The sequence below is a fragment of the Excalfactoria chinensis genome, chromosome 5 (genome assembly GCF_039878825.1).
Source record: "Excalfactoria chinensis isolate bCotChi1 chromosome 5, bCotChi1.hap2, whole genome shotgun sequence".
NCBI lineage: Eukaryota > Metazoa > Chordata > Aves > Galliformes > Phasianidae > Excalfactoria > Excalfactoria chinensis.
In genome coordinates this window covers 36,549,992-36,571,508 of record NC_092829.1, presented here as the reverse complement: position 1 = coordinate 36,571,508, position 21,517 = coordinate 36,549,992, and the positions used below count along the sequence as shown (strand labels likewise).

Genomic DNA, 21,517 nt, shown 5'->3' with positions numbered 1-21,517 from the left:
TAATCTAGATTAAAATTAACAGAATAGCTGATGCTCTAATGCCTTTTTCTTCAAGAGTGTGCTATTGCTTTATGAATTACAAACTCATTAGTACTGAAGGAAGCAGAAGAAGAGTTGCAGGCCTCCTGTTGAATAAGGTTTATGCATTTTCTCCATCATAGTTGAGTAAGAGCTCTCAGTCAGGGGCTCCTGTGCTGCTGATAAACACATGACTACTGCCAGCTGGACTTCTCTTGTATGAAATGATCCTGCTGAGCTGGATGGGATGCTAATGAGTGCTGTTGCTGGCACTGCTCACTCGTGTGGTCATGTTATTTAACAGGGGCCAGGCCACGCTTACCTGGTAATGGAAGCTACTGTTGTGGGAAGAATGGATTAGGTAAATTTCATAACTTGTGTAGTAATCCAGATATTTTGTTTTGGCTTTCTTGTTTCAGGTTGAAGGGAAAACAGAAGAAAACGAGACTAACAAAAGACGTCGCAAAGGTCTTTTTGGTGTCTTTGAGGAGGTTGGTGTTAAGCAGTGTCTGCACCTATCCAGCTCATTGCAAAGCACCAGAACTGAGGAGGCAGTGGGAATTAGAAGGCTGGGGCCTGGGCTCAAACAAAAGCCCTGTCACTTTAAAACCTGATTTCACTGTTCTGTAAACTGAAGAGAAGCTACGTTTATTTAAGTTGTTTAGTAGAAATAAGAGCTTTAGGTCAGTCACACTAGTTCATTTTCTTTCAGACACTAGAATATACGTTATACAATATACATTAATATAAGGTTTTTTCCTTTTTGCAGTTCACTTACTTAAACATTTTTTGTCTGTGTTTGAAGAGTTTGTGTTGTAGCTTGGCTACAACTCTTTTAAGATACTGTTGATTCTTTGCTGCTTAGGATGTTATTTTCTCCCTTTATTAGTGTCATTGGTCAACTTGAGAAAAATGATTTGTTCTTTTATTGCAGGCCTCAGGATTTTCAAGCCAAGGGACAAGTGTTGGGAAAGAACAGAATGATGGTAGAGAAGGAATAAACCAGAATAAAGTTAAATCAATGGCAACTCAACTGTTGGCAAAGTTTGAAGAGAATGCGCCAAATACAGTTTTTCGGAGGCAGGTAGGTCATAGATGAACATCAAAGTCAGCTCTGAAATTAAACAGTAGTCCCTCCATATGAGTGTGACAGTAGATTTGGGGGGTAAAAAAAGTGGATCTATTAGATGTTTGAAGTGGATTTTCTTTCTTTCGTGTTTTAAATTCTTTATGCAGATTAATGGATATTCCTCTTAATAATTAGGGAATGAATATGAGTAACTAATATGGAGATAGATTGTTGCATTCTAATATGATATAGGGTATATTAATATCATGTAGTGGAATTTCAGAGCCTGGAAATCTGTAGAGCAGTCTGTAAAAGTTTAATTTGTACAGGAGTCTCTTGGTCTGTGTATGGTATCAGTAGAATTCTTTGCCTGTATTTTCTGAGTAGAGAGTACTAAATGTCTATTTGATGGACATTTGGCTGAACACAAGCCAGAAGTGTGCCCAGGTGGCCAAGAAGGCCAATGGCATCATGGCTTTTATCAGAAATAATGTTGCCAGCAAGAACAAGGATGTGATCATCCCTCTGTACTCAGCACTGATAAGGCTGTTCCTTTAGTACTGTGTTCAGTTTTGGTCTCCTCACTACAAGAAAGACACTGAGGCTTAATAAGTTAAGGTTAATAAAATGAGTTGGGGGCAAAAATTTGCAAAACATGTAGATGAATCTCTGTAGTAGTATCTCTTTAAAAACAGCTTTTATTTCTTTCTTCTTCAGAATATCTTGGAATCCTATTTACTATCTTCCTCTTATTTTTTTTTTTTCTTTTTTAATTTTTTCCCACTCTGTCTTTATAACTTAAAAATGCTATGCAAGGAGCAAATAGATAGACCAGCACAGCTCTCTTCTGACTCTCCTGTTAATCCTCGCTTTGCTCAACCTAAAGATCAAAGTCTCCTTCCACCTCAACCAAAAAGGCAGGTAGGAACTCACGTGGGTAACATTTGACAAGCTTACTGTTCTCTTCCTTTTAGGGACTCACTGACATTGTGTAACCACAAAATACATAAAATTATGTTTGGATGTAATCTGCAGAGTTAACAGATATACTTAGCTAAGACTTAGGAAAACTGCTATGAAGTTCATTGTTTTTTTTTAGACCTTCTTGACGAGATGAGAAAACTTTTGGAAAGAATTAGTAACTGCATGGAATGAACTTGGATAACCTATAGATGTTGATTTATGTATAATCACATCTGGACTTCAAATTGTATAATTATCATTGCAGATCTGCATTTAGCACGCAAGAGAAGCACAACAGTAGCTGAAAAAAAAAATCTATGTGTGTACATGATGCTTTGCGCTGTTTGTAATAAGGCAGTTTTCCGGTCTGAGAAAACTGGCAGTATATCGAAGATAAGGCTTAAGCACTGAAAATCTGATTTTAATGACCAAGTTTTCTACTTCTATAAGTAGAACTTGTGAGAAATACTGCTAGAAGCTCTTTTGCAGCATCATATACATGGAGCGAAATTTTTGAGTACTTGGTTTAATTCACTTTGTTAGAATTTCCAACGTTAGCAAATACTATGTAGTGATTTTCCAAGACTAGTCTGCAATAAAGTGGAATCTGAATTGCACTGAAATTCTTCAGGGCAGCTTGAAGAAAAATGCACGTTCATAAACATGTTGAGAATTGATTATTCTTAAGGCAGATGTGCTGTTCTGTAACACTGGGAGCACACTGTGTGCTGATTGGGATTAGCATTTCTTAATTTTAATTCTGCGAAGTTTGGAAAGTTTGTATAATTTCTTAGAATTGGACAGATAGGATAAAGTAGAAAACTGTCATGAAAAGGCCAACTGGGAAGTAATTATTAAGACTGAATTTGATGAAGCTGAACTGGTTGAGTTCAATTTGTTTAAAAAACTCTTTCATACGAAGTTTAGAAATCAGTGACCCATTCTGAGCTGCTCAGAAAATGCTTCAAAACTGAAAAATATTACATCTTGTGTCATGTCACATTAGATCTAGCATTACACCAAGAACTGCTGCTGATATTTTTACAAGTTCATTCCCTGGTTTCAGGCAGATGTGATGCTAAAAAGATCTTGACTAAAACAAAACTAGAAGGAAACACATTGTCATGTTCTTCTCCACTGATTCTGTGTTGGGGTCATTGGCTAAAAACTGGGATAAATTTAGAGGAAGATGTCATCACTTTCATAAGCAGCGTTGATGTATTCTTGTGCATGGGCATAAGCAGGTAGATTTGCAATAAATAGTGTGGATAGAGTGCTGTGAGATCCAGGAGCACATTTCATTTCTAGTTCCATGCATGACTGTTCTGTGCTTCTGAAAGCATCTTTAAAAACCAAATATGCTGCATGGTAGTGCAGAAAGGAGATTTATTTATTTTTCACTTCAAGTGTTTCCCAGTTTCAGGTGGTAGCTAGAACTGAACACGAGGTCAGGGAAACCAAGCAGTCTTTAAATGGTTCTGATCATATGGCCAGGAGACCAAAGGCTATAGAAAAAGCAGATATCCAGCGCAGTCTGTCAGAACCATCTGAAAATCTTGCATCTGCCTGTTCTGCTGCATTTGTACTTTCTGGAGTGCTTGAGCGTCTTCAGCACCTGGATGAAAAAATGAAACAGGTGATAAGCAATTTCTTTTCCTTTCTGTCTCTTAACCACATGTATTAATTTGCATGCTATATTTTCCCTGGATATGCTTGCTTGTTATCTGTTCATTTTAGGTTACATTAAGACAGTTAATATACTTTCTGCGTACTTGCTGAATTCTGATGATATTTATAACGTTAACTGAAATCTCTCTCTCTCTCTTTCTTTCCTTGGCTTTCCTTTCCTGGCTCTTACTGCAGAAAAGAGCTCAGACCATAGCAAATAGAGAATTCCATAAAAAGAACATTAAAGAGAAAGCAGCACATCTTGCCTCACTGTTTGGATACATGGAGTTTCCAAAGGTGAATATTAGGTTTTGTACCTGCAAAATTGCTGAGTTAGAAGGGTGATTTTTTTCTTTAACCTTTTTTTTTTTTTTTTTTTTTTTTTTCATTTTGAGTAGATCTGATAAATCATTTGGATTCCATTGAATCCAGTAAAAAAAATTAGTTTAAATATTATTGCATAATTTAATTGAGGTAAAGCACAGTCATAATAGTAAAGCTGGTCAGAGAGCCTTAGCATAAGAGAAATGTCTTAGAATATGCCTTGTGTTTACAAGTATGCACGAGTAGCTCGCTGTTTCTAATGAATTGGTGAGCAGTAGCTCTCAGTCAGTGAAATCTGGCATGTAGCATTTTTTTTAAAGCTTTCTTATCTTATTGCCCATTGTAATTATTCTTATAAGAAAGCTGAGTATAATAATACCATCTGAGATGAAGGTTTTGTCATGATGATTTCAATGGCTCCTCACTATGCAGAAATAGTGAATGGTGCAAAATTGTAGGTTTTTTTTTTTCTTGTGCATGACTGTGAAGTTATTCTCTTAACCTGTGCTAATGTCACTCTCTCTTGGATAACTCTCCTCTGTTTCTGCTCTACACAGAATAAGCTGCCTACTAAAGGCTTATCCCATTCTCAGCCCCCAACTCCCTCTTGCCCTCCACCTCATGATTCAGCTGCTGCCTCTTCTCCATCATCTGTAGGTTCAGCTTCCCCTGTTCTTCCTTCTAGACAGGTACTCTATTAACAGATTTTTCCTGTAAAATCCAAACTTGTGGTAAGGCTGTTTGAGAAATGGCTTGGATGAAAGGTGCTGCCTTTGCACGGTGGATCTATTCTATAGTTTGTATTTCATATTAGAATGAAACCTCAGTTTTCTTCACCATGGTGAATTCTGCATGGTTTGTAAGAGGAAAGTCAACAAGTGGTTTTGATATAAAGCTAAAGAATAGAACAAGTAATTGAGAAAGGTCTGGCTTAAATTCTGAAATTTTGGTGCTGATGTTTAATTTCAGTGCTCTGTTGTTAGGTAATGCCATGGAAATGCTTAACAGAGAGATATTTTCACATAGTATATCTATCCGGATGTTAGGGGACTAGTTAGCTGTGCTGGGTGGGCATTTGTTTTTATAAGATTGTCATTTGGGTCTGCAGGGAAGAATCTGGGTGATAATGGTTATTTTAAATAAAGGATGTGTGTTAGGATTGTGTAAGCACGTGTTGATACAACCAGACTTCACTGTTTTGTTTGTTTACTTATTTGTACTTTAAACTCACTTCTGCATGTTAATTGCTAGAACTCAGTTCTTTGCAATGCGAACTTCATGCAGGGGAATCCAGCACAGGCTTAATGAAAGCAATTTGGTAACATGAATAAGAAATATTCAGCTGTTATTGCTTATGCTAGTTTTTAAATGTGTTTTTATCTGTGGAAGATGAGGTGACATTGGCTTCCAACTCTTCTGCCTCAGAAGTGTTTTAATTGAGGGAAGTTGGATATTTTTCAGTTTTTTAGGGCTAATGAAAGGCCCAGGTTCCCTTCGCCCTGGTTATGTAGCGACAGTCTGGGAATACTACAACACTTCAGTGCTAAGTACGAATGTTGCATAGGAGTATTGCCTTCACGTGGGACTAAAGGTGGAAACGTGATGTTTCTTGAAGCACTGGCAATGACTGTCATAACCCAGAGCAGACACTGTCTGATGGATGTTCAACAGGATCATTTAGTGGAATTGGTCTCAAATATTTATTTATTTATTCATTCATTTATTTTAGGGGCATTTTGTTCTGCTTTGTTTGTTTTCCCACTATATTGCTAATGCTGTTTGAAATCAGGCTCACAGATGGAGTAAGCAGGTAGATATTAGGATGACATGTAGTTTGCAAAGGTACGTTCCTTGGATTAGCTGGAGGTGCATTCAGAAAGCTCCATTCCTCTCTCATTCCCCTGGAAAATACAGGATACACAGCCCTCCAAGGACGCTGCAAGTCCAGCAGGTGCCTAAGTGCTGTAATCCTCTAATCCGCTTCAGCTTCAAAGTCATTGCTTTGCCTAGATTCAGTCCTTGCTTTCTGTGACCTAGGACATAAAGCATGTGGTGGGTTTTAAACTAAGTAATGGCTTACAAAACATCAGGACCTGTTTGTCATAGGCTTTGGAGTAGTACTGTGTTGATCTAAAGAGCAAAAAACAATGTCAGCTAACCTTTAGCATGTGAGAACTGGGCTCTTAATCATGTGGAAGCTCTTCATCAGCAAGAGGGATTTTTTGATGGGATTTTAAATTTTTTTCTTCTAAAAAAGCATTTGGCATAAATGATTGGTTTGGGATCTTTTAATTCAACAGCATTTTGTTTAAAATGCCTTCACAACCTTTTATTAGTTACCAGTGTATTTAAATGACGTACCAATACTTTGTTGTTACGTGAGTTCAGTTGGTGTGTTTACTGTAACTGAAAATTCTCTCTTCAGAGGTAATGGCAGGGCAAAGCACAACTGAGACTAGAAAAGCTTGTTCTGTCATGAGCGCAGCAAATACACATTGATCTTATTTGCCAAATTGTTGCTTGGATAGGACTAGATATGTTCTTCAGTAGATCTGCATGCCAGAACATCCTGATGCCTAATATGCACGGTTCCTCTGCCTGCTGCAGACATGATAAGGTGTCACAGGAGAAGGGCAGATTTGGATCAGGCTTTGGGTATGGGGGTAAGGGACCCTTGATAGTGGGGAGCACAGTGCCAGGGGAAGTCTGCATCTGCAGCACAGGCACCTTTCAGAGCAGGTAGTACCAGCATACCTTAGCTTTACATGAGTAATGCAAATCCTGCCCTGGGGACAGGATGGACTTAATGTCCCTTTGTACTTATGCCAGAGTCTGTGTTAATGATGTCCTCATGACAGTGCTTATGGATGTGCTCAGATTTTCTTTTCCATGCTGTCTGTGTACTGTGAAGTTAATTCAACCCTGTGATACCTCTGTATTTTAAGACGGCACACTTTTCAAAGCATCAGCACATCATAGTGCTATAAAATGCTAAATGTGCAGCATTTTCTATTTATACTTTTAAAAAAAAATTATAATTTTTCAGTTACACAACTACACTTTGAAGTAGTGTGTATGATAGATTTATAAAATGTATTTGGACCTCTTAACTGTATGTGTTGGTTATTGGATGTGAGGGTGGTGACTGCTTTGAGGGTGGGTTTATAGGAGTCAGAACAGACTGCAATGTGAATTCTAAGAGTTATTGTTAGTTAGGTCTGAACTTCAGTGTGAAAAAGGGCCACAGGAAGGAGAGGCTGACAGAAAGGGCTCCTATGTGTTCTTGTATATCAACTTGATCCCAGCAGAAGAACAGAAAATACTGAAGTATTATTTATTTATTTATTTATAAAGACTTCATAAGATGTGACCTATGAATATCAGCACCCTCACGTTCATTAAGGATTGATTTCTCGCTCATAATATATGCAAGTTGTCAGTAAAACTCCATCCTAGGTTGGGGCAGCTGCTATATTTCACTTAAGTTGAATATTAACAGTATTACGGTATGGCTTTGATTTCTCCTGTTTGCTATTAAAATTTGGATTGACCTTCAGAACACTGTATTGATGTGAGCTTTATGTGGGTGTATCCATGCAGCACATCATAGGAACTATGAACACATTGTAATCATTAAGTTTTGCTGCCTGCTGAGTTTGTATCAACTGCTTCCCTTCAGCGATGTCTCTAATTATGAGCAGTAAACAAGGCTTGGGTGTTTCCTACACAGAGTAACTTATTATTCAAATGCTGTTTATCTCAGAGGTAAAATATATGTAGCAGATGAAATCAAAAATAAATAAATCACCCTCAGAGTGAAGCAAGACCAGGAAAATCATTAAGGATATGTGACAGTAAAGGGGAAACATTGTTTGCAGCTGGAAACAGAAAACATATTTCCTTTATTTTATGAAAGAGGTTTGTTTACTAGTTGGTTGACTGTGGTGTTATAAATAATAGCATAGGGAAATACAGGAGGCAGCTTCTCAGCCTGATCAACCTGCTAAAAAGCTTTGGTAATGTGTCACTGAGAGGTCAGCACTCCTAGTAAGTCACTGCACTTTGAGGATTTTGAAGTGTTTCCTGAAATTCACCATGTAAGATAACTCACAAGATTCATTTCCAGGACAACAAAGTATTTAAAGCTCTACTGAAAATAACGTGTCTGAGTTTTGAGCAGTAGCCTTTTGTTATATTGATTGTGGCCTCGGCACTATGAAGTTGTATGCGTGTGTGGGGCACCATGCACATCACTGTTCTCAAGAGTAGTAAGAGCACGAGTGAAATACAAAACCTACTATGTTCGTTAGCATCCGAGTTTCTGGGGTAACTTAGCAGCGTGCTGTTGAAGAAAACTAATCTGTATAGGAGCTGACAGGTTCTCTAAAGGAGCATGCCTCTGGTATCCAGATTTGAGGTCAGACCCTTTCTTCTGCAGTGAGTGTTTTACATTTGCATTGTGGAGGGGATACCTTGTCATCAAAATCCCTGTTCCAAAGCTGAATGAGGTTTAGAGAAGACACAGGGTTACTTGGTGGTTGTACTGTTATCACTAACGAGGCTTACTGAGCAGCACTGCTCTCACTCTCCCTGACCTTTCCTTCACTGTGGCTCCTTCTTATGGCAGGTGCTCACAGGGCTGCCCCTTTGGATTCTCATCCTGTCTTGTGGTAGTGAAGCTGTTGCAATCTGATCTCTTACTTGCCCACCTTCCTAATTGGATAAGGGTAACCAATAGTGATCTTCTCCCAGTAATGTGTCCTTGTAAACCAGTCTCACTAAAATGAGACATCATTAGTCCTCAAGTCCATTTGCTTCCTGCCCTCCTTCCTGGTCAGCAGCCACAATTTTGTGTTGGTGGTTGTTGATTATGAGACAAGAGGGGTCAGCAGTCTTTTGGTTGCCAGATAAGATGGAAATCCCATTTGCTTTTACATGGAATATGAACTTCATCTAAATTACACAAATGTTTCCTTTTAATAACACTGTAAAAAGTATGTATAAACATGTAATTTCCTTGTTTTGACTCCCTTAATGGTGGCACAAATTGCTCCAGTGGGTGGAGAACAGAAATCAACCCACCTGATGAATTGCAAGGTGTAGTTCAGGCTGAGGGACAGGACACTTTTCCTGATATTCAAGTACTTGTGCTTTATGCATATAAGCATAGCCTTATTGCTTAACTAGTTGCTCTAGCATTTTGCTATTTCAAGGTAAACTCTGTGTTTCAACAGACTTTGAAAGCTTTATTTTACCCCCAAAATCATGCAGATATTAAATAATACTGTTTTTTTGTTTTTGTTTTTTTACATTAAACAAAAACAAATGGTAAAGAATGATCTTTTGAATGGTCTTTGTTGTCTTCACATATATTTTTATGTCTGCCTGGATATTAAGACAAATTAAAATACAACATAAGGGGGGTAAGGGATAAGGGGGTCTGTATGGAACTGGGCATGTTCTCAAGTTCCTGCACTTGGTTATTTTTATTAGCAAGAATATTTTTTTCATTGTAATTTTTGAAGACACCCACAATGCATTAGAGTTGCTTTTAAGGCTGGTAGAAGTTTAAAACTATTGTTTTTCCTTCTCTTCAGAGTAACTTTCTGATTTTTTTTATTTATTTTTAATCCTACTATTAGCAAGACGTGGTATGATGTCAGTAGAAAACTGCTTTCACTGAGAAACATGAGAGGTAAAGTCTGGGCTCAGTGGAGAAGCAAGTGGAACATAAAGTACAAGGTCAGCAACCCTCTAGGAAGAAAAATATCCTGGCTTCAGAAGCAGAGCATCAGATCCCTGACCGAATCAGAATGTTTCTTGCAGCCTTTGGCTTTCCAGAGAGGTTATGGGTAAAATCAAAATCACTAGTGGCATTGTGATTTTTAGTAGCAAACCTTCACGTGAATCTGTGAAGTCTTCACAGTCTGTTCCTTGTGAAGAGAGAACTAGAGTGCCTGCCTACCCATCTGCCACATCTAAAAGTCATTGGAGAGAGGGAGAAATAAACACACTGTTGATGCTCAGAGAGGAATCTGTGCGAGACTTCTAGGAGGTTTTTGTAGAATGTTTCCTGAAATACCAGTTTTGAGGTCAGTGAACATGAAGTTTAGTCACCACCTTCCTTTCTGAATTTTAACACTGAGTTCTAAAAAGTCAAAATGGCAGTGTTTTTTTTCATTTGTATTTAATTTATCACAACAGTCCTTCCCTAGTAGCTGGGCAGTAGCTCCCGGCTCAGATGCCCTGTGCCTTTTGCAGTCCCAACAGGAGGCCTTGTGCTACAGGAGCAGCATTTGCTCAAGCAGCAATTTCTCCATCATCCACAGGGAGAGAAGTGTGTGGTCTGCCTGGGAGCCTCCTGTGGCCACCAGCTGGATCGTGCTGTTCATGCATGAACGTGCTTGTGCTCTGCTGGACTTTGCCTCTGCTTTTTCTCAGAGCCTGTCTTTATCATTGCTTTCATTCATTTGCATGTTTTCAAGTCGTTCTCATCCTTTTCTCTTTAAATTCTCAAGTATCTAAAGATCTTCCTTCAATTCTTCATCTTTTCCCCTTTTCTGGTTAGATGACTGTAGGAAAGGTCTCACGTGCAATTGGAGCTATGGCTGAAGTTCTTGTCAATCTGTATGTGAATGATCACAGACCCAAGCCACAAATTGCCCCCCTTGAGCTGGTAAGACTAAACTCAGAAAGAAACAACAACTATACTTAAAAGCAGTGTTTTCCAGAGTGTCCTCCTGGTTTAAGATCTTAATTGTGAAGCATGTTAAGCATCTGGAAAGATGCTAGCCTAATGCTTACTGAGGAATCGAGTGCACACTGGCAGAGTAGTCTGATAATGTGGGTATGCTGGAAGCATTGCTCACAGTGTCTTCTACTTATACTTTTATTATTTGTCTGCATGAAATAAAACATCAGGAGGCTTTTATTAAATGTAATTATTGGTGCAATTAGTAATAGAAAATGGTTATTAATCAAGGTGGCGTCTGAATAAAATTTCGGTACAGTACATGTTTATGCAATTATTTTTAACGTGCAAATGCTGAATCACCATGCTTCATTTTGAAGAAGGCTATTTTTAAACTCTGACACGACCCTGTTTGAATTCAGAAGCAGTCTTTGGACAGAGCTACAGGTTCTTGCCTCACTCCCTGTTCTCCACTTCCTGTCTCCAGTGCTCAGAGATGTCAGGTATCGGGAAGCCGTGTCTGGGGTGTTGTGGTGTTGATGCTTACTTATTAGCCAACACTAAACTCTGATTGCTTCTGCTTCACTGTGACTATCTGGCCTGTTCTGTTAACACTGTGTTTTTATAAATGTATTTCTATACTTTTCTATTTGCATGGTTGTCCATCTGGAAGGTTTCATGTGGTTCATCATCCAAAATGATCCAGAACAGCACAACAGACAACTAACAGCAGATTTTTTTAGGATTCTCAGCTGTTAAGCACAAGAGTGTGACTCATGACTGTAACAATTGTGACTTAAACTTAACACTGAAAAAATGTTCTGAGGCCTTCTTTTGCTGGCAAGTTAAAGATGAGTTGTGTGGACTGCATGCTGGTGTCTGAACCTGAGTGGGCTCTGCCAGGCCTGCAGCTCTTCTGTCTCAAGTATGATACCCTTGTGTGGTGAGGAGAGGATGGGGAGATGGTGGCAGCTGTAAAAGAGCAGAGATAGGTGCCTGTGTGTAGTGTCCTATAACTAAGAACAACACAGTAAAGCAAAGAAGCCTCTTCATGCCTGCCTCTAATAAGTGAAGGGACACCCACTGTTCTGTTTATAATTCATTTTTTCTGTGCCTTTTGCATGTAGATCTACAGAACACAGAGTTTGTGACAATTAGGAAAAAAATGTAGTTAACTGGCCAAATTCAACAAAAAGTTCCCAAATATCTGTGTTGTTAATATGAGTCTTATTTTAAAATCCAGTGAATTTAAAGAATGCTGAATGTCCATGGTAGGAATGAAACTCATTTTTAAACAAACTGAGCCGCAGCTTGGGCTGTTTGTGTGGGCAGAAATGTGGCTGAGAGGGGAAGTGCATTTGTGGGTGATGCTGATACTGGTGTTTGAACCACCACGTCCAACTGTTGGCTTTACTTCCTTCAACTTAAAGCACAAGTCTGATTTTCCTTAGGGACAGAGCTGTTACGAGCTGAGTATGACCTCAGCACTACTGTGATGGACTTCAAGGTTTGCTTAGCTCTGAGTGTGCCCCGGTTGTTCAAGGCTGGCAAGGTCTGCCTTCACTCCTATGGGCGAAACATGTCATCTGCAGCTATGATTACAAGTGACTGAGTCAGTGCAGCACAGGGCACTGGGTGTGTGGGTCTGGTGCTGCCCCTATACTTGAGCAAACATGAAGCCCCTGTGAGCTCAAGGGAGAAAGCTGGGTGCAAGTCCAGCCACAGCTCCTTCTTTTGAGTCTCATGATGTCTGATTTATGAGTTGCTTTTTAAACCTACAGACTCGCAGCTTACGAGTAATAAAAAAGCTGACTGATGCATTTTTTAATTGTGAGTGGAGAAGGGGCTGTGTAAAACTTCAAGCAGTTAAAGCAACTTCTTACTTCAATAAGAATTTATATCTAGGTGTCCTGTAAAGGCTTCATATGTGTTTCTATTTTTATCTTTTAACAGGGATCTCTGCGAAAAGAATTTCCTCAGTCTATTGGGGGGAGTGACATTTGTTATTTCTGCAAAAAACGGGTGTATGTTATGGAGCGGCTGAGTGCAGAAGGCCACTTCTTTCACAGGGAGTGCTTCAAGTGTGAAATATGTTCTACAACTCTCCGCTTAGGAATTTATGCCTTTGATGTTGAAGAAGGTAAGACAAGAAGCTATTTAAGAATACTTTAAAAATGTCTGAATATTGGTGCTTTTAATGGGACCAGAGGAAAAAAGACCTAGTGGAGTAGTCCATGCTGATCTTTGAGTCCTTATGCTTCTTTCAAAAGAAGCCCATTCAGACAGATCTGAACTTCAGATGAAGAAATCGTCACTGGAAAATAAGTCAAGTGACAAAAGTACAGGTTGTCCACTCACAGGTCAAAATTGGGGTGGGAGTGGAAAAGTGCCTTTTTTCTCTGCCAACAATACAGAATTATCCTTATCTGCCACTGATAACTAGCCTTTAAATAAAGTGATCTACAAAGACAAGTCAGAGCAGTGGTAAATTTATATGGGGGGGTATTCTTCCTTTCAAGATGTAGTAGCTTATGAGGTGAAAGCCATAGTAATAGCCAAGGAGCAGTACCCTTTGTTACAGTCAGCTTTTGAATGGGAGGTTCAGATCTTGGGCTCTTGTTGCCACCTACAGCCTGAGGCTCGGGGCCAGGGGTTTATGTGTTGTTTTGTTTGCTTGCTTTTTTCTGTTAAGACGGAAGTTATTAAAGTATATAAAAATTTCCTTGCTATTTCCAAATGATTTGAGTATAACTGAGTTACTGACCTGATCTCCTCTTACAAAAGGTTTAAAGTCTCAAGGTCAAAGATGGCTCTTCTGCAGTCTAAAGAGCCTTCTGCAAAGATTTTTAACTGATTATTTGACTTTTTGCTGCTTGATATATTGCATTTGTGACTTGGCATTTGTAGAATCTTGTTTTTTTCTGCTATATACCAGTCTTAAACCTGTATGTTAGATTAATGCAAGGCCTTACCTTATTTAATGAATATGCAAATCTGCATGCTGTAAAAGAAACCCCATCAAAGTTCCTAGGTTGATGCAGCCTCCTACTATCAGTACAAGCTGGAGGATGTAAGGATAGAGTACAGCCCCAACATAAAGGACTGTGGAATTCCTGGTGGATGGCAAACTGGGTATGAGCCAGCAATGTGCCCTTGCAGCCCAGAAAGCCAGCTGTATCCTGGACTGCATCAAAAGAAGCATGACCAGCAGGGTAGGGTGAGGGATGTGATCCTGTCCCTCTGCTCTGCACTGGTGAGGCCTCACTTAGAGTACTGCATCCAGATGTGGAGTCCTCAGAACAGGAGAGACGTGAACCTCTTGCAGCATGTCCAGAGGAGGGCTGCGAAAATGATCCAAGGAATGGAATACCTCTCTCAGCCTGTCCTTGTAGGAGACATAGGGCTATTCAGCCTGGAGAAGATAATGCTCCAGGGAGACCTGACAGCCTTTTGGTATCTAACGGGGAGCTATAAGAAAGAAGGGGACTGACTCTTTATCAGGATCTGTTGTGACAGGACAAGGGGAAATAGTTTTAAACTAAGTGCAGGGAGATTTGGAGTGAATGTAAGGAAGAAGTTTTTTATGATAAGGGTGATGGAGCACTGGAACAGGTTGTCCAAATTGGTAATAGATGTCCCATATTGGGAAATATTCAAGGCCAAGCTTGATAGGGATCTGAGCAACCTGATCAAGCTGTAGATGTCCCTTTCCATTGTTGGAGAGTTGATCTAGATTGCCTTTAAGGGTCCTTTCTAACTAAAATGATTTTGTGATTCTGTAAAGCTGTGGGCATTGCAGGACCAGCAGATGGTTTCCCATTGCTTTTTCTGCCAAACTGTTAATCACCTTGATTTTTTAATGCACAGAATAGTGGGGTTCCCATCCGTAGATGTAAAGATAAAAGGTCATACAATTTACTTTTTCTCTTCTAGGAAAATTTTACTGTAAACCTCATTTTACACACTGCAGGATCAGTAATAAATACCGAAAGAGAAGAGCAACAATACAGGTCCAGTGCAAGGTACGTATTGCATATATCGTTCACACAGAAAATATTGAGGCAGCTGCATCTGGAGCAGAGTGCAGTATGCCTAGTCTGGTTTTCAGTGGAAATGAGCTCTTCATCTATAAAGTTGAACGTAACAGATGGAAGTGAATGTTTCTATAAAAACTTTAAAAACAAAAAACTGGACTTCGTACTTTCTTTAGATTTATATTTAATATATTTTTAATGCTTTTTATAAGGAGGCAACAGAAGCATGGAGGAAAGAAGAGCTCAGACCTACAGAGACCACCACAGACAGCACTTTAACTACTGCTAGCAGTCCAGAGGACAGGTCCCCAGGTATCCTGACTTCCTTCTTTAGGCGCACTCTAAGCTGGCCCCTTCGGGTGACAAGGGATCTGCTTGACATTCCCAGAAGCCTCTCTAACTGGATGCATGGTTTTCTGCACGCTACCAATGTTCATTTCAGGGACAATGCATATAACTATGCCTACTTGTACGAACTCTTGAGCCTTGGTGTGCCATTCCTCTGTGCTCTTCTAGAGGTACTTACTCATATGTACCGGGAAGCAGAGCTATCCCTTGAAAATGTGCTTGAATGGGCAAAAAGATTCTATAGGGTTTAAATTTTTCCATGTGTCTTGCTCAGTTGTGCCTTTCAGATTTTCAAAATGAGCAGCCTCACTATTTTCCTGAGGCTTTTTGTTTTTTGTTTTGTTTTTGTTTTTTACTTGCAATTTAACGTGTGACTTAAATGAACAGTATATTCTTTCTGATATGAAGTAGGTGCAATCAGAATTTTCAGCGTACAATGTACTGTATGTTAAAATATGAAGGGTGGTGTCCAGACACATTTCCAGAATGCAGAGATGGATGAAGGATATTTTGTTTGTTTGTTTTTTTCCTGTTTGATCCTGTTTGGGATCAGACCATTGGGGGGACAGGTACATTTTAAAAGCCTTCTTCCCCTCTGCTTTGTCGTTGTTGTCATTGGACAAAGAAAGAGTTTTTGTTCTTTCAGATCTTTGGGGAATACTTATGACAAATTACTGGGTTTTGAAACCTGAATATGGCGCATCCCTTTTTTTTTTTCTTCTTGCTTTCATCTTTTCTCTGGGTTATGAGGTTTATAACTTGCATGAGGCTTCAAAAAAAAAAATAATCATATGTTAAATTGATATTGCTCCTAGTCATGCCTTTTACATTTCACACCCTTTGTTGATAGTGGATCTAATCTGTAATACTAATTCATTTAACATTTTGAAATAAATCTGAAGAACAAATCTTAGCTGAGTGAAGGCCTGATTGAAAACACGCATCAAAGGAACTAGTAGTGTTATTAGATGTGAGTTATTCCTCAGTTCAAGGCTTCTTCATTAGGCAGCTGTTTCAAGGAATACCGAGTTGTGGAGCTTTCATATGTTACCGAACTCACAACTGTTTTGCCTCCAAAGAGGCACCGGTCCTATTATCTGTGGAATTTTTTAAGAATACAAGTTTAGAATGAACAAAAAATATATATATATATATAAACTTATTCTAAGGATATTGCTTCTTAATCAGGTACTTCGTTCTTTTCAATATGTAAAGCTGATAGTAAAAAGATGAAATCCTGTTTTCTGGACCGGACTTGAAATGAATTTTTCTGGTGTTTCTCATCAAAGTCTGTCTTCATCAATAGCTGTCAGGAGCAGGTTAAGCAGGGCTATTAAACAACGAGGAGACAGTGAGAACATCCCAAAGTCTGACTGCTTTCTCAGCCTAGGTAGCCAGTGAGGTAAGCATGTTCCCTGCCTCTAAAATACTGAAATATTTAACTAAGATGTTACTCAAGAAATAATAAGCATATTAATATGATGATATGCATAGCCTAAAATGAAAAGTATCTGTGACATTTATTTCTAGCCAACATAACGTGACGTAAGTAATAGGAAATAATTTTTTATGTTCAATTTGTATCAGAGTTTGAGGATGACCTTTTAGTGGTCCCAAATAACTGCTTCTTATGGACTGGGTAATTGCTTTTTTACATTTATTTTTTTTAATTTTAAGTGAATGTGGGCAAAAACAACTTAAAGTTGTTTTGTCTCTTCAGTATTAAAATGAAATATGTGTTCTGTTTAAAATAAATGACGAACTGGGTTTTTCCTCCAGATAGTTTGATGTAATTGTTCAGCTACAAGGATAAAGCTTTTCCCACTTCATAGTGCTTATGTATATCAGGGAGAAATTGTGAGGAGTATGCATAGAACTTGGGGAAAAAAAATGCTTGAAAAACTTGTTTAGGTATAAGGTAGCATTTGGTTGAAATAAATTGCCATTAATGCTCAAATGTGCATTTAGCAAAACTTCACTAGAATATTGACTGGACACAGAGACCATTATAACAACATGGTAAGCATCTGCACAAAGAAATGTATCTGTCTTTCATAGCATTTAAAAAATATACTTTGAAAAATCTACACTTTTACATTATTTGCCAATGCCGGTTGTTGTTTCACTCTAATTGGAAAAAATCTGCAGTATGATTTACCATGGTACTCCTGCAATGCAGCAAACTGCTCAGAGGTGAGGTTTTACAGTTAGACTCATTCTCAATTCACATTCCAGTTTGTCAACAGCTTGGTCTTGCAGAATGCATTTTTCCTGATGTTTTCTTTTGCTGTTCCCTACAAGACAATGTTCTGCTTTTCAGCAGAGTGAGTGTAATGGTGGGCTTACAGAAAATGGTGACACTTGGAAATCTGTGTTAACCTATCAGTTTAAACAAAGTGAATCTTACTACAAGAAAGTGTTTTCTTCTTACAAAAAAAAAGATGGTAATGATGATATATAAGTTTATATAATAGGGAGAAAAATCCCTAAATTGTCACAGAAGACTTCAGGGAGGGGACAAAAAAACAAACATACAAAATAAAAACAATTTTCCTGTGGGATCCTAATTTTACTCCATATTCCACTGGGATTCTGGAGGCTGTTGTGTAGGTTGTTTATTGGTATCAATCTGATAATCAAATTGATAGCTGTTGGTTTGGTTTTTTTGTTTGTTTGTTTTTTTAAACTCTAACTTAATACTCTGTTAATAAGATTAATACTTATTTGTCCTTGTTTATGATTTAATGGAAAAAAAAGGCAGTTTCATTTTGGCCAGTTCTTCTCTGTGAACTTACTGATGCTCTTCTGTATAACCAAGCTAAGTTCTGTGTTTTGTTTTTTTTTTCCTTTGCTCTCTTTGTCAATCTCCCTCATTACCTTTAGTCCAGTTCATCATTCCGGTGTTGCACCCGCTCACTGGCTGAAGCCTTTATGCTGTCAGGTGATTTTTCTGCTTGCCAGTTCCAAAATTGTGTGACTAACATTGTCGTTTGGCAGCATTTCACTGCATTGATCTTGTGTTCTTTTATTTTTTAATACCATTTCGGAGCAAACTGTGTGTGTCTGGTATATTAATGGATGTGAGCTTTGGCGTGATCATTTTAACCTGTTGCTGAGTTCATAGTTCTGTAAAAGATTATTTCTGCTCTCTCTGTAGAGAATGTTTTTCCTTCTGTGTCTGTGCATGTACACTTACTTTCCTTGTGTCTTTCAGGTAAGTTAGGCATGTAAACAAATGGATTCTTGAAAGAACTGTTTCTTATTTCTTTCAAGAAAAATTTTAAAATAAGGTGACAGTGAAGGCCAGGCGATTCTCCTGGATAGCATGAGCACCTATTACTATTGCACTCAAATAGTCAATGAGCAAATTTTCACTGAGATGAAATATTCAGTGAGCAACCAGCATTTGAGTTGTATTGCTCTTTCTAAGTGCTTCTTTGCTTTCATAGAGGAAAATTATTTTACAAAAGGATTCTGTTGGAAAAATAGGCAGAGCAACACAAGCTCCATTCTTCCATCCCAAGTAACACACTAGGCAGGCCTAACAGAAATAGGTGTGTGCTGTTTTTCAGTCCTTAATTTCTAAATGCCGAATTTTTATAACCAGAGTGTTTTGGTTTGAGTTGTTTTGTTAACTGATACCAGCTCTAACAAGGCCCCATTTGCCCTCTGATTAATGGATTTGTCTTGCTGCATGAGAAGTTGTCAATACTCTCCATGACAAATCAGTACAATTACTTTGTATGTATTTTTCCATGTAAGTTCCAGTCTGTGTAATCACACAATAATATAAAAGGGGAAATGAATCCAAAGAAGAAACAAGGGTTCAGCCTGACCAGCAAGTGCCCTACGCTTGTGGTTGATATGGTCATGATGCAGCTTTACTTGCTGAGGATGCCCTTCAAAGGGCATGGTGACTGGGAATAGATCTAAGCAGCAACTTGTGGGAGAGGAGGGTTAAGGGGGGGCAGATATGCTGTGCCACTTGTCCTGTTTCACACACTCAGTCAAGAGTGAAGAACTGCAGAGTCCTTATCTTGCTGACCTGTATGTTTGCATGACTAAACAATAGTACTGATTTGTGTGGGCATGCTAAATTGTCTTGATGGCTTTCAAAGTTCCCTTTCTGGGCCCATACAAAACCTCTCTATGTTCTAAGCGCTACTACCTGGAAAGTGGTTAGGAGACACCTTCCTATGAATTTCAGGACTATGGTGTTCTATTGCTAAGTTCAGCATGCTTTGAGATGAAGGTCATGACATAAAGGTCTGCCATTTCAAACCACATTCCATTGCTGTGCTTTTTTTTTACCCTCTGTTACAGAGTCTTCCTAGCTCTTCCTGGCCAGTGAGGATTCTGTCCTTCTCTTCCTACATCTTCTGTCTTCGCTTTACTTTATAATCTTAATGGAATATTTTTATTAAATAGTTTTTAATGCTGTATTTAAATTTTCACATGGAAATTCTGTATTTTGCACATGGTGAAAATTGTTTCAGCTCTATTTATGGTATTTGCTGTAAAGAAAAATAAATGTAGTTCTTTATAAGTCTCCTTGTTTCATCTCTTCCTTTTAAAAAGATTTCTTGAACAGTAACTTAATGGTGACTTTATTCTTGTTTTTACAAGTTCTTCTGGTGGAAGCTGTTGAGTTATTTTTGTAATGGCCTGACCCAGAGGCCAGGGAGTTTCACTGTGGTGTGATAATCACGTGTGTGTTCCTTTTGGAAGGTCCTTCACCCTTCCATTTGAGACCAGCGGGTGCCTGGTGTTGGGATTTATCCTTCCTGGAACAGATAAGTTGGTGTTGGTGAGCATGGGGATTGCTTGCATACACAATCAGCAGTTGTCCTCTTCTCTTTGGCTTCTGTTGCCTTTCCATATGTTTCTATTTTATATATTAACAAATATCATGCTATGTTATCTGTATTTGGGATCCTAGGTTGTGTACGGAAAAAGCAAATAATAACTGTGAGTAAAGCTACAAATACGATAGTGCTAGAACTGCAGAGATTGTTTGCTGGATCTGTCAGGTTCAGGAATTGCACACTCCTGCTCTCACTCCTTCTCTTTATACTGCTTCAAATCAGTTATCAGCTTGTCTGTTGCCTCTAGCCCTACATATCTGTTAATGAAGCATGGCAGAATCGTGTAAAGATAACCTTCCTATATTAAGATTATGCTAATGCTTTATAATGAAAAAGATTTTGCCATTTTTAAGCATACCAGGTTTGAGTGTGATGTACAGACAAATCGTAGAATTGCTTCGATTCAAATAAGAACCCTGCATTAACTCCATCAAGAAGAGTAATTTCTGTTCCTCTTGATTTCTTCTAGACTGCCACAATAATAAAATACCAGTCAGTGTTTCCTCTCTGTGTATTCCAACCCCCAGCAAAGACTGTGGTCTTTGTTTTCCCACAACATTATGGCAATTAGTTACTATAATTGGCTTTAATTCACTTCTTGCTCACTTGTTCCTCAAATTCCAATCAAAACAATGAGTTCTGACATGCAGTGATTTCTGCATCGAGATTTATATTTTCAAAGGTATGACATGTTTGTAGACGACTTGGCTGTTTTGCGTGGAAGATCATGTTGCTGAAGATCAGAAGACATTCTGTATTTAATTCTCGATCCAAGCATACATATCAGCCATGTAAATATTTCCCTGAGCCTTTTTCCTTTTCTTCGTGGGCTGTTTTAGCATAAAAAGAATGGAAGCTTTGATCTCATCTCATCAGGTGGTGGTCTCCAGACTCATTTGAAATGGCTGGAATTTCTGATGTTCTTCTGAAATGAGAAATTACAAAGAAATCTGCATGTCACCGTGCTCTGTTCTTTGCATTTGTTCTTTGGGATGTAATTCAAATCTTTGTCTTAAGGTTTTTGGTATTTGGAGTTGGTGTGTAAAGAAAAATATTATTTTGGCAGACATTAGTTTGCTGATCGCTCCAGGGACCAATCATTTTGGCTGCACTCTGAATTTCTAATTATTACATGCATTAATATACCAGACTAACACAGATTGCTCTGATAAAATAAACATTTGCTCTGAAATTGTGGGGTTTTGAGAAGCAAATTTCCATAAATACATAAATTCATTATATTTAGTAGTTTTTCAGTTAGTTGCTTTCTCTTTTAACTCTACAATAATTTTTGCTTAGTTTGTATTAATATTAGTCTTAACGTGCACTGTCCTGGATGTATTCAAAAGTTGTGTTCTTTGGGTTCTCTCTTGCTACTTAAAGCTCCCTGGTTCTATTTTGTGACTGAATTGACAAGTGCCTGTTCATCACGTAAGTAATGGATGCTTCGAAAAAGTGCCTGAGCCCACATGGGCATAGAAGTTGCTCTGCTGCTGTGGGGGCAGGGCGAGGGGGCAGTGGGTAGGGTAGGCCCATT

The 21,517-nt window shown here is 38.6% G+C and overlaps 1 protein-coding gene across 2 annotated transcripts in view; it reads left to right on the top strand.

The window, feature by feature from the left end:
- Nucleotides 1-21,517, top strand: part of MICAL2 (microtubule associated monooxygenase, calponin and LIM domain containing 2) — a 141,963-nt gene that overhangs the window by 84,338 nt on the left and 36,108 nt on the right. Inside the window, exons 19-29 of one of the 2 annotated variants that reach the window (XM_072338690.1) lie at nt 438-509; nt 953-1,102; nt 1,904-2,008; nt 3,474-3,686; nt 3,914-4,015; nt 4,600-4,731; nt 10,611-10,718; nt 11,156-11,251; nt 12,687-12,873; nt 14,667-14,755; nt 14,980-15,079. In XM_072338690.1, coding sequence (XP_072194791.1) covers nt 438-509; nt 953-1,102; nt 1,904-2,008; nt 3,474-3,686; nt 3,914-4,015; nt 4,600-4,731; nt 10,611-10,718; nt 11,156-11,251; nt 12,687-12,873; nt 14,667-14,755; nt 14,980-15,079 — 1,354 coding nt within the window. Of the gene's footprint in view, nt 1-437; nt 510-952; nt 1,103-1,903; nt 2,009-3,473; nt 3,687-3,913; nt 4,016-4,599; nt 4,732-10,610; nt 10,719-11,155; nt 11,252-12,686; nt 12,874-14,666; nt 14,756-14,979; nt 19,654-21,517 lie in introns of those variants that run through there. The other variant, XM_072338691.1, reaches the window with a different exon arrangement.